This window comes from Rhinichthys klamathensis, unplaced genomic scaffold, assembly GCF_029890125.1.
Source record: "Rhinichthys klamathensis goyatoka isolate OS25496 unplaced genomic scaffold, OSU_Roscu_1.1 h1tg000301l_1, whole genome shotgun sequence".
Lineage (NCBI taxonomy): Eukaryota > Metazoa > Chordata > Actinopteri > Cypriniformes > Leuciscidae > Rhinichthys > Rhinichthys klamathensis.
Genome location: NW_026606820.1, coordinates 3312601 through 3325969, shown reverse-complemented (window position 1 = coordinate 3325969; position 13369 = coordinate 3312601). Strand labels below are relative to the sequence as shown.

The 13369-nt window shown below is 34.0% G+C and overlaps 1 protein-coding gene across 1 annotated transcript; it reads right to left on the bottom strand.

The window, feature by feature from the left end:
• Nucleotides 1-474: 474 nt before the first annotated feature.
• On the bottom strand, nt 475-11949 carry btk (Bruton agammaglobulinemia tyrosine kinase). Its single transcript, XM_056270276.1, has 18 exons — nt 11851-11949; nt 7261-7416; nt 6900-7004; nt 5853-5934; nt 5536-5664; nt 4981-5045; nt 4702-4892; nt 3862-3924; nt 3680-3734; nt 3369-3451; nt 2991-3118; nt 2835-2909; nt 2424-2595; nt 1627-1843; nt 1483-1547; nt 1279-1397; nt 1033-1190; nt 475-925 (listed from the first exon to the last, which is right to left on the bottom strand). The coding sequence occupies exons 2-18, from the start codon at nt 7399-7401 to the stop codon at nt 857-859; spliced, it is 1917 nt and encodes a 638-aa protein (XP_056126251.1). The 5' UTR covers nt 7402-7416; nt 11851-11949; the 3' UTR covers nt 475-856.
• Nucleotides 11950-13369: the final 1420 nt, after the last annotated feature.

The window sequence follows — 13369 nt, the reverse complement described above, 5'->3', positions numbered from 1 at the left end:
TTCTTAGTTCAGGTAAACTAATGTTAACTAATGAAACCTTATTGTAAAGTGTTAATGTGGAAATTAATGTTGGAGGTTAGTTTGGACCAGGTGGGGAGAGATAAGACCATTTTATACTTCTTTAATGTAGAAAAGTTTTCATTAAAATGATGTTTCAATGTAAAAGAATCTTCACTCTAATTAAGTGTTTACTGACATTAATGGTGACAAATGCATGTAATTTGAATAGGAATAAAAGAGTATGACTGGAGCCAGAGGAATACTGGAAACTGCTCTTGTTTTATTCAGTACACAGATAGATGAAAAAGAGACAAAGTTTAGTCCTTAATTAAATATCCATCAGATTTCAACCACCGGAGATAACGTGATTTGAATAAATATTTACACTACAAGCCTGGAATATTTCTAGAGATTGTTTTACTAAAGTTTAGCTACTTAGCTATATATATATATTATAGCTATATTTTTGTATATCAGTACACAGCCACAGTCATTATCTATAATACAGTCCTAAATTTTTATTGTTGTTGCTCCTGGTTATTATAAATAATATTAAAGATAGCTTTTGATTTAAATATGAAACTGAGGGGAGGTTTATAGACTAAATACAACATAGCTTGTAAGACTGCAATGTTAAATGAGAAATCACATTCCAATCTCCATTTTTTTCTTGCAACAATTTAAACTAAAAAAAAAAAGATCAAAGACATGTGTAAAACAGCATTCACATTATTGGGTTCTTAGTTGAAAGAAATTAATTGAGGAGGTTATTCAAGACAAGTTACATAATGATTCTTTCAATTGCATATGGTGGACTGTATCCTTAATGTTCAAGGGGGCACAGTAGTTACGTCGATTACATATTGAAAAGCAAATCCTTGATGGTCATGACAAGATCTACGAACGTGGGGCGCTCATCTGGTCTCTACAAAAAAGAGAGGGCATAAACTTTACTCTCATGTTTAAATTTGCATTAATAGATAACAGTTTTAATTCACAAAATGTTTTGACTATTAGTATAAAGCTGTCTACCTCATGCCAGCAGCTGTTCATAATGGAAAAAACTTTGTCATTGGCCATTTGTGGGCGATAAAGCCGGTGACCAGCAGAAATCTTCTCTACTATCTCTGTGTTGTTCCACCGATCATAAGGCATTCTGCCCAGAGTGTATATCTCCCACATCAAAACACCTGTCAGACAAATAACAAAAGAGAAAATGAAACAGTTGGTTTGACAGAAGGTAAAGTTATGCTGGAAATGCAGTGGTAATTGACGCACCAAATGCCCAAATATCTGACTTGCTGCTGAACTTGCAGTAAAGGAGGACTTCAGGAGGCGACCAACGCACTGGGAACTTTGAACCAGCAGAGCTGGTGTATTCATCATCCAGAACATACCTGTGTGAACAGCAATGATTTCTATGCAGAGAGAAAGTATGGCGAATTTTGCTTAAATAGTGTTGTCCGCCATGTATTCAATTACCTTGACAATCCAAAATCAGTCACTTTAATGGTTCCATTTGAGTCTACTAAACAGTTCCGAGCAGCCTATGAGAAAAAAAAACATTTTGGAAATTTTAATGGTAAAATATCTCTTCCAGTTGAGGAATATTTTTGTTACACGAACCAGGTCTCTGTGGATGTACTGATTGGCCTCTAAGTAAGCCATGCCCTCGCTGACATCTTTACACATCTCAAGGAGAAGAATACTGGAGGGGTGCTGCAGGCTCTCTCGTAAGTAATTCAGCAGACATCCATTGGCAAGATATTCTGTGACTATATAGATGGGTCGTTGTTTTGTGGAGACGCCATAGAGCTGGACCAGGTTTTCGTGACAGAGTTTCCTAGTGTTATACAGCAGAAAATGATTATATTATAGAGAAATAAACCTGAATGAAAAGCAGGCTATAAACACTGACAATGAATAATCAAGTGTATTAACAACTTTAATCACAATCACAGATGGAGAAAAAGTACTGTTCAAAATTAAAGTTTTTGAAAGAATCTCTTACACTCACCAAGGCTTATTTAATCAAAAATACAGTTAAAAGAGTAATATTGTGGAATATTATTACAATTTAATACTGTGTTTTATTTAAATATATTTTAAAATTGTAATATTTTAAAACATTTATTCCTGTGATGGCAAATCTGAATTTTCAGCATCATGTCACATGATCCTTCAGAAATCATTCTAACATGCTGATTCAGTGCTCAAGAAACATTTCTTATTATAAGCAATGTTGAAAACAGTTGTGCTGCTTAATATTTTTGTGGAATTTTTTTTTTTTAGGATTCTTTAATGAATAGAAAGTTCAAAAGAACATCCTTTATGCGAAATCCTTGCTGAATAATAATAATAAATAAACAAATTAAACAAATAAAAAAAAACTTTAAAACTTTTGAACAGTAGTTTCTACTTACATCATGACCTTGGCCTCCTCTATGAAGTCATCCTCCGACATTGAGCCCTCTTTGACCATTTTAATGGCCACGTCATGGCGGCCTTGCCATTTCCCATACTTGACCACTCCAAACTGACCATTGCCAAGTTCTCTGATAAATGTAAGTTGACGGGGGTCAATCTCCCAACTTCCTGGAATGAAAAGTAGAGGGCAATTTTAGCATGTTGTTTTAATCAACACCATTAAGAACTCTTAAAACCATACAGCCAAATATTTACACTTATATATGTTTACATTTATATACTCAGCAGATGCATTTATCCAAAGCATTATATTCAAGGTATGCGTTTTATCAGTTCATGCATTCCCTAGGAATCAAATGTATGACCTTGGCCTTATTAGTGCCATGCTCTAACAAATATAAACTTACCATAACCCAGACCAGCAGTGCAGGGAGCATTCTGAGCCCGATTTGACACAATGTATTTTAGTCTGCTCACTAGTCCTAAAACAGACATATTTGCTTTGATTAAATACATTTAGAGCCATCATTTGTCATTGTGTATTCACATGCGAGTAGATTTACCTGCTGCGTTGTGCTGGTGGTAATTAATAAGTTCTGGGATATTGCAAAAGTTGTGTTTCTCCGCTAGATAGAACTGGCCTTCTGCAGTGACGCATATGTTGTAGTGTCTGCAACTGCAAGCATTGTCCCTGGAGAGAGACCAGAAATGAAGTTCAATCACTTGGGATTCAAGTCAAACCTTAAATCTGTCTCACAAAGAATTTGAGAGAGCAACAATGCATTCTCGTGACAATTTATACAGTGTGAAACTTGAACTGTGAAAGAACTTATCCTAGTTTTGCATGGATAGATTTACATCTCTCTTCCGTAGGGTCAGTGTTCCACTTTCATTTTGATAAGTTAACCTGTGAAACAAATGTGTAGCTTGATCAAACTCACCCACCAGCCTTGGAGAACACAGAGACAGTGTATTTTCCAGTGAATTTGCCCGAGTCTCTCACCAAGAAACCGCCATCTTTATTCTGTTTTTTTTTTTAAATTATGAAAGGTAACATTTCAGTACACATACTGTACATTAAACAAATATAGGCAATATGCTGAATTCAAGTAAAAAGGCTACATTTTATCCGAATTCAACCTACAAAATAAATGTTAGAAACATAGCTTTTTATTACAATCATACAGTTTGTTTTTTTCTGATGATGATAAATCATTTATGTTTTTGATTTCCACCATTCCTCTATACTTACTTCTGTTTTCAGTAAATTCTCTGCCTGGCTGCGGTTGATGTTCTTACAGTACCAACTACAAGATAGATAGGAAATAATCTGTTAAAATGTGGTTGAACTGTGTTTATAAGGTTCTAAATTGTTCACCTTTTCTAACTAGTGTAGAAAGCTGTAGTTTTCCATTTTGTTGAATGTATACTTACTCATATTTCTCCAATCCATTCAAGGCCTGAGCGATGTAGTTACTTGGGATGTAGCCTTCATTTCTGTAAACAGTGTAGGAGATCAGTAATGCTTTTCGTATCTAAGAAAACAGTCCTGATTGCACAGCTAGTTCCACCTGACTACATATCGCCCACAGCCTGTGAAAGTTTCCCCAGATATGCAAATAATTCGACAGCAGTTCATGTGTTTATAAAATACATTCTCCATTTGCACATTTAGACAATCTTGATGTCTACAACAGATACATCATGCATTACAACCATAGTGAAAAATAAATATACTAAAATGTATTTGAAATACATTTATTTTATACTAAGTATACTACAAATACATTTACATATGTATGTACTTTATATAAATTGCTAAATTGATATACATAAGTCTGCTAAATTGGAACAACTAATTTTGAACTTAATGCACTTTAGTTAGTGCATAAAGAAATAGTGCTAAAGAAATACTTATACATACTATTCTAAGTACACGTTAAATATTTTCTAGTCTTATTATAATGGAATATTGAAATATTTTGACTGATATTTTACAGAGATCACTATCCTTACTAATAGTGATATTAAACATTTTAGGCTTAATTAATATAAAAAAATGTGCATTGTGCAATAAAAAAGTACTTCAAATAAAGTTTAATTAATTAATACAATTTATATCAGTAAGTCTCAAGCAATATGTGAGTAAATATGTTAATTGGATTTGTATTATACTTAGTATGAAATACATTTATTTTAAATACGTACATTTTGGTAAATGAATTTTTCACTAGGGTAGTCATGTAGCTACTAATTCATTTTGCAGTCTCTTACCCATATCCATCTCTGGCTTTAAACCAATTGGGGTCGTTGATTTCTAAGAGTGTGTACTCCTCATCTTTTCTAAGCTCTAGGTCATGGGGAGTAACTGGTGTATACTCATATTCAGCTATAACAGTCATGCCCACACTGAAGCTTGGGGGGAGCATGGGTGGTTGGGGGGGTAGAGGCCTGGGTGGCTTTTCCTAAAGCAGGACAGTAACAGATCATTTCTAAAGGATAAATCTGACATTATGCATATATTATCACTGACTGGATAGACTGGCAACTGACCTCCTCAGGTGTTGGTGGAAGAGGCTTTCTGGAATCACGATTCTTGGTACCTCTTTTGAAAACCCCTTAGAAGAAGGGAAATAAATATGGACATGCATTGAATAAATATAAATGCAGTTTAATTAGCATTAACTATTAAATATTGAATTGATGATGCAGTGATGCCTTGCTGAATACGGTTGGAAATCGCAAAGAATCTTTATTGTGAATCTATATGTTGTTCAGTTAAACTCTCTGAGTAGCCTACATTTAGGGAATACATATTTGGAAGAAATAACATTCCATTGTCAAAGGATGAGATGGTTGCCCAGACTGGTTGTGCTATGTTTTTGATTCATTAAGAATAACTGGCTAGAAAGAGTCATTCATTGGGTTTGGACTACACGCCGATGTATTGAGGGAAACACTGTGAGAAGATTGCTGTAATTTCTTTACGATTCGGCGGAAAAATCAACCTGTGAGAACTGTTAACGGACACGAACGTTCTGAACTTTATTGTTGAAATGCGGCAGCAGTGTTCTAATTTATTTTCACACTTTAGTTAGTTTTACAGACCTCCATTTTTGGTCTCCACCACCCTGCAGCCCATGGCCTGCTTCACCTCCTGCTGGCAACACTTCCATATGCCATCTTCCCAGAAGCATGGGTGGTACTTCTGAATAAGGTCCTTGTTGGACTGCACCACTTTAAGACAGGTACATTGGAAACCATTTACATTGAATAAACAGAGTTTTGCATAGGCCTTGAATGTTGTGTTATGGGAAACATTCATACTTTTCTCTTTATCTTTTCTATAATGTAGTCCACATAAAGGTGGCTCACTAATTTGAATGGACTTTGTGATAATGGCTTAAAATAAATAGGCTACTGACCATTTTTTAGTTCATGTATCCAGTGCTTGCGAATTTGATCTGACTTTGCAAATATATAAAGGGGACCTTCGTCATAGATTATCTGTGAGAGAAAAGAAAAATACATCACAATACAAAGTTATATAGGCTATGACTTTGGCCTATAGATGAACTGTTGCATTTCAACATAATCTATTATTGCCAAATATTTCCTTTTTCTTTTGTAGCTTAAAGGTATAGTTCACCCAAAAATGAAAATTCTGTTATCATTTACTCACCCTCAAGTTGTTCCAAACCTGTAAACATTATGACAGAATGTTCATTTTGGGTGAACTATCCCTTCAATTTACTGTACAGTTGTTTATTGCACCTAGTTTCTTTTTAGCGCTATTTTTTTAAAGGTTGCAAAGTAGACATACAGGTTTTCATCAAAAGTAACTTTATATATATATAGCTCATAATTTTAAGCGTTAATCTGAAAACTAAAACCACAAAATGTTATTGTCTGACATTCATTTCCTGGTGCCCTTTCTGTTTGTCGGTGGTCTGTCTGAAGATGGAAAACTCACTTTTTGTGCTTAAGTTGCTGAAGCTAGCTAGCCTACAGTGTTTTTGTCTGCCTAGCAATTTTACAGACAACACCTGTTGAGTTCTGTTGTTCCTCTGATTTCAGACTTTGAAGAGGAAAGGTTTCACTTCTGCTCCATTACTCTTAGCCTCTTATCATGGTTGAAATCCTGACTCTTGAGCAGTGTTTCTTCTTGCACTCTATCAGCTCAGTACTGTTTCGATGTTGTTCGATGTTATATATTTACTAGACAGCTAATGCTGAAACTTTTAGTAGAGATACAACGACACTTATATTTAAATTGAAAAGGAAGACATGATTATATTCAATATATTAATGAGGGAAGTGGAAGTAACATGACTCCAGTAAATACACATAGAATGCGCATTAAAATGTTTAGAAATTTTCACATGACCAACATAGAGTTCCCATTGAAGTTGGTGAACAAGAATGTGTAGTCTTGAATGGTTTTAAATGTCTTAGTATTTGTAGAGACCCACCTGAAATGGGAAGAGTCGGTCAGGAGGTCCGCTGTCTTCTGGTAAAACAATCTCCACACATTTGATCTTTTCAATGTCCACATAACCCTTCAGGCTTTTCCTCTTCTAAACAGTCAGTAGGATTATGATATTAAAAAGATCAAAATCGCAAAAAAAAAAAAAGTAAATATATTAAAGTCACAATGTAGCGGAAGTAGCGTTAGATCGTTTCTTCCGTATTGTGACGTACATCCAAGTGAAATGGATTATCGAGAATAAGATCAATAAGATGCATTTTGAAAATAGATAGAGTGAATTTCCAATTCATGTCAAAATAAAGAGTTATTTTCCTAATGTAAGAAAATGTAAAATACATACATACCCCCTTTTCGACGTCATAGTCGTAGTAGGATATTTTGTCCTGAGTGAGTACAAACAGCCTTTCTTTGAAGTTTAAAGGTGAGGTCTTCTTCTTCTGCTGGGACCGTTTTATAAAAATCTCCTCCAGAATGCTGTCTGGCATGTTAATGTTTTTAATCTGTGTGAATTTAGGGGGAAAAAAACAAACTGTTATGTTGAACATATTTCATGTCTTCATCTTTGATTTCATGGTAGTTAACTTTTTGAGTGATGAGTAACAATTGGTGTTGGTACATATGTATTATATAGTGCTGTCAAATCGTTTAATTGCATCTAACATAAAAGGTTGTAAATAGATATATGTTTGTGTGTGTGTGTGTATGTATGTATATACACACACACACACACACACACACCACACACACACACACACACATATATTTACAAACTTTTATGTTAGATGCGATTATTCACGATTAATCGATTTCACAGCACTGGTATTTAGCATTTAAATATGTCAATATTTATTTGGTTTTGTTCATTTATTTTTATGTCCTCTGCAGTCAAACCTCTCTGCTTCCAGATGTTAATATCCAACTGTTAGTATCTAATGGTAGCATTTATGCTACATCCAGCTTTCCAACAGATCTGTACAATAATTTTGCTTGTCTAAAGGTGGATTTAGGAGGGCAGTGTCTGATTAGAAATGGTTTGCATGAGCCCTCCTGTCAGTGTCAATGACATCCTTTGTTGCCAATATTTCCTCCTGTAGATCATGAATGCTTCTTCCTGCTCTGATCTAAGCTGTGAACCTACAACCACATGCATCATGTAATTATCTACATACCAAAACTAAACATTCACATCCTTCTCTCCTAAAGGCCTGCGTCGTAGTTTAATGCAATAGCAAGAGGTCTTGGGAACAATATTCTTATTCAGTATTGAAGTTTGAAATATTTATGTAGTACAAAACAAATACATCGCACTACTTTTTGACATTCATTCTTAACATTACACGACATCATAAGGGCCCCATTGAATCCAGTAAATGGATGAGAAAGAATGCGTTGAGGGGAAAAAGCATTTGTTAATCATTGAATTACCTTGTTGATGAACTTTTTAACTGAATACAGCTTTTAGGTTTGTACTACAATCACTAACCTAATGTAACTTCACACATTTACATGAGTCAATAAAGATTAGCCTCTACAAGGTTGACTGGTTTTTGCTCAAAACCTTTTTAATATCCTAATATCTTTCTTGTATTCTGATTAAAAGTGCCATAAATAACACGTTTTAATCCAGAGAAGCATTTGGTAAAGTTACCTGTATCTCAGTGTCCTTTAAAACACCTCAGTTAGTTCTGTTCATCACTTTCAGTGCCTCTGCAATACGCTTCTCTCACATAGCTGTTAAATGCTGAGTCGTCTGTGCTCTGTGGTAGAGAAACTAAACTGTCTTTTTTAAACACCATGCAAGCATTTCCTGGTTTCTTCTTCTGCCACCACCACCGCCTTTTGACACCTTCAAAAGCTTGTCACAAAAAGTGACAAGTTAAGTTCAACACTTTTTATAGTAGGCTATGTGACAAATACGAACATCACCGGCACTTAATATTTGAGTCGATACTATATCTTAATAATTTACTATTAAAATAGCACAAGCATCTGCTGCTGTATTAAACACACTCTACACCTGGGTGATAATGGTGTGGGTTTGGTGTTAGTTTAGTATGTCAGGACTGCAGTGCACAAGTATTGGCCTTGTTTACCATGAAAGCTTGACAACTTTTTCAAAGGGCAATGACTTATAAGACTTCATACAGGGAAGTTGCATCAATGTTGATCTGTGATACAGAGGAAGGGGAAACAGTTCGTATCGGCATCAGTAAGCCGTACGAGTCAGATAATTACTGTTAAGCTTGTCTCTGTTTCACATCAGGGTTTTTTTCCAGGCAGATGTTGCACAAGTGTAACCTTTTGTTGATTGAACCTATACTGCTTAAAAAGACCATAATTTCCTACTTAGTGTCAGGGCAGGTGCGTCTTAATTTTAGGCCAAATCATATTTATGATGCATAACTAATGTGTTATTTTTTGCTGAGAATTTAGCATAAATTAACTCATGCACACACATTAATGTACTCCCTATGGTTAGCAGTTTACTTGCTTTTCATTGAAAGTGATGTTGAGCAACAGGAACCTTCTAGAGTGTCCTGCGACTGTAAGGTTCCTGAATGATAAGTATGCAAGTATGGCTCATGTTTGGAGGGAGGGAACTGGGCAAAAGATAGTCTGGCACATTAGACCACAATTTATCTACAGCTCTGTGGTTCCAATGGTTCATAATTTGCTTATTCACTTGGCTAATTAAAACTCAAATGCAACATTTAGTTATTTTAAGCAATGTTATGCTTATTGTTTTCAATGTATTTGTATAACGTTTTATACAAAACAGATTGTTATGAAGCAGTTTTACAGGAAAATAATGATCAATGATGAGGACAGAATTCAATTCAAATAGTGTGATTATTCAGCTGAAGTCAGTTCAGTTCAATAACTGTAAAATTATGAATTGAGTTAAATTCAACTATAAGCAGCTCTACATAAGACTGTCGTTATTCACTTTTAATCAGTTCAGTGTTAATACAATTCAGTTCAATAACAGGGATGAATTATGAAACAAAGTTGATTCAGCTATAAAGCAGCTCTGAAGAAAACAGTGGTATATATCCTAATCATTTTATTAACAACATGTATTCATTACCACAATGAGCTCATTGTTTCTCCCTTAAATAAAAGTAATACATTGTCTAAATGAATACAATGTTAGCTATCTGCGTGATTATATGTACATTTCTGAAATCCATTACTTGGACAGTCACCTCTGATAACAGGTCACTCTAAATTGTAATGTAGACATGCATTTTCTGTAAAGCTGCTTTGAAATGATATGTTTTGTGAAAAGCGCTATACAAATAAATGTAAATTGAATTGAATCCATCTTAATGCAGTTCAAGTTTTGTTCTTATCCAATTGTCAAATCAAAGCGTTTAGGTTTAACAAATGAAAAACTTATAACAATAATTTAAAATTAAATATAAAACAGGACATAGCCTACTAAATGTCCCAAATGATGATCAATGACATTAGAATATGACAGTAAATGTTATTCGATGGAATTTGAATTTGCATCTGTGTACATCATTGAGATCCACCAAAATGGACTCTTTTCATTAGGTTATGTACAAATGCAAAGCATAGATGTTAGATATTTTCTGACTGCATTGCCCACAAAGGTGTGTAGGAGAATAGAAATTTGTTTAAATGTTATAGTTATGAATAGTACAGTGTTAAAAACAGGACTATATCCACTACAAACAATGAAGAGGATTCCCTCAAATAATTAGAATAATTATTGATAAATATGAGTTTTTAATGACCAATTAGTCCCCCCATATCTTCCATGTTTGGCTACATTCTTGCTAAAACACTGGAACATTCTGGCTGAAAGAGGTGACATAGCGCATGTCTACAATATAAAAACACTAGCGTGATTCTTGTGTTCGTATTTGGTCACTTATTTTGGATTTCACTTTGAATAAAATAATTCATGAAAAAATATATAAATGCATAAAAGCTGCACCCTACAAATAACCCTCATTAATAATGTTTTCAACCCTACAACAGTGTCTTTAAACCACTGTGGTATATGCTGTGGTTATGTTTAACATTAGTTAACTACATTAATTAACAAGAATGAACAATACTTCTACAGCTTTTATTAATCTTAGTTAATGTTCATTTCAACATTTAGTGATACATTATTAAAATAAAAAGTTGTATTTGTTAACATTAGACTATGCACTGTGAACTAACACGAACAAACAATGAATAGTTGTATTTTTTAAATAATGTTAACAAAGATTAATAAATACTGTAGCAAATATATTGCTCATTGTTAGTTCATGTTGGTTAATACATTAAATAATGTTAACAAATGAGACCATATTGTAAAGTGTTACCATTATTATTGTTAAGTAATGTTGATTTACTTACATAGATCAGTAAAGTTAAACAATAATAATTATTTAAGGTGCAAACAGCATTGCACAGAAAAGAAATAGGAGCTACAATAGATTAGTTAGGCCAATTTAATACACCATCATGGAGTGTCCCTCCATTACATTGTATTTAAAATCTCAAATTCCTTTTTATTTAATAATTTAGGGTTAGATTAAGCCAGGATTAGGACTTAGTTAAATTAGGATATTTAAGTAGCTTTTATAAACATGCCTTAGATAAAAGCATTACTGGTTACTACAGCATTACTTGAGACAAAACAAAGACACTGAAATATTTTAAGACATGCCAGTGCAAATTAGTTTCAGTTAAAACAGCTCAAACGTGCATTTTACTCTGGGACTAGACTTAAGCCTTGTCTGTGAAACTGGGCATTCATTTGTCTTGCTTTGGTTAGTCTCTTTCTATCTTTTCAAGCAACAACATTACTCAACGTCTGACCAGTCACAATTAATGGCAAATTGCACAATCTTACTCTTTGACAGAGGAACTGTTTTCGGCTACTAATAAAAAAACCTAAGATATCTTACCTAAGTTGTGTTTTATCCACTGTGATCTGGCACCAGGATGAAACCAGTCAGAATGAGTGCAGGTTATTAAACTGGACTGTGAATGTGATCAACATTGGACTAAACTCCACCCAAACACAGGACTCTTGTTACTCAGTTCCCCTTTTGCTTCCTGCTCATTTTCATACGGTCGCTCATGCAGGGCTGCTGTTAACACTTTCTGTCGATACTCAAGCATGCCACATCTAACTGACCTGTTCACAACTCTGATAATCAGTTTGAGAAGGCTGAATACGATTGATACGAAGCCTGCTAGACTCTTTCGAAGAATAAGACAATTACAGATGGTTTCTAAATTGTTATAGCACCAAATATTCACAAAAAAAGTACATGAAATTTGGATGGTTTGAATGTTATATTTGTTGTTACCAATAAAATAAGGTAATGTACATAATGGCTTGATTTTAGTGGACAGACAACTTAGTTTTGCACTCACATGTCAACCATTCATGTACAAAATGCATAATTCCAAAAAAAACGTTTGGGTGATTTTTGGTCATATGCCACAATACCAATTTATGCAAGTGTGGTGGACACAGGAATGAACCCTATGACCCACTTGGCAAACAAGTCATGCGCCTCCAAAACACATGGTGGTGCTATTACATAATGTATTCATGAACTATAGCAAATGAAATTTGTTAACCATTTATGACTTGGTTAAACGTTATTTATCTTTGTTATTAAAACACATAAACTCATTAGTTTATTGGAAAGGCATTGAGCTATTTTTAAAATAAATTTAACATAATTGGTGTTTTAACCTATTTTATGTTTAAATAAATTTTGTTGTGTAAATGTCAGTAAGACAGTGTGTGCATTGAATCAATCAATCAATGAATCAATTTAGATTATCAACAAAGTGTGAACATAATTGTGTTTATGATTAAATTAGCCTTAGTGAGTCAAAAGTATGAAAAGTAAAGTAAAAGTGGAACCCATTTTGTTCCAACAATGCTTAAAATGTAATTTCCACCACCGAATGTTTTCAAACACAACACATCAAACAAAAACCCAAAACACAAACAAAACACAATTATCAAATTATGATAATTTGACATTTGTTGGTACAAAAAAATCTTGTTATTGGCCAACTTGTGTTTTATGCCAGCATGAGAAGTGTTTGTAAGAACATGAGAATTAGATTGAGGAGATGGATATATAAACTGAAGTACAGCTTCAGAAACCTACTGATTAATATATTAAGTGTAATGTGCTTATCAGATTATAGTAATGCAAAGGTACCACTGAAATTTACACAGATGCTTTATTTGATTCATAGCAATTGCATAAATTTCAGACCAAGCCCTAAGCTGCCAAATGATTTGTAAAATCCCTGAGGTTCTTTATGCATGTTAAATTGACGGTGCATTCCTTAAACACATTGTAAGTCTTCATATGATGTAGAACAGATCATGGATGACTGAGACGATATGTTTCTGTAGTGCAGTTCATTTCTAGTGAACCGAAAACATTGATA

What these genes read in the sequence shown, in the direction of transcription:
- btk (XM_056270276.1), bottom strand. Translation starts at nt 7,401, where the DNA reads ATGCCAGACAGCATTCTGGAGGAGATTTTTATAAAACGGTCCCAGCAG. An exon ending in AATGGATTGGAGAAATATGA is followed by an intron (nt 3,735 to 3,861) that starts GTAAGTATACAT and finishes TCTATCTTGTAG; the next exon opens with TTGGTACTGTAAGAACATCA. An exon ending in ACTGATTTTGGATTGTCAAG is followed by an intron (nt 1,398 to 1,482) that starts GTAATTGAATAC and finishes CTGTTCACACAG; the next exon opens with GTATGTTCTGGATGATGAAT.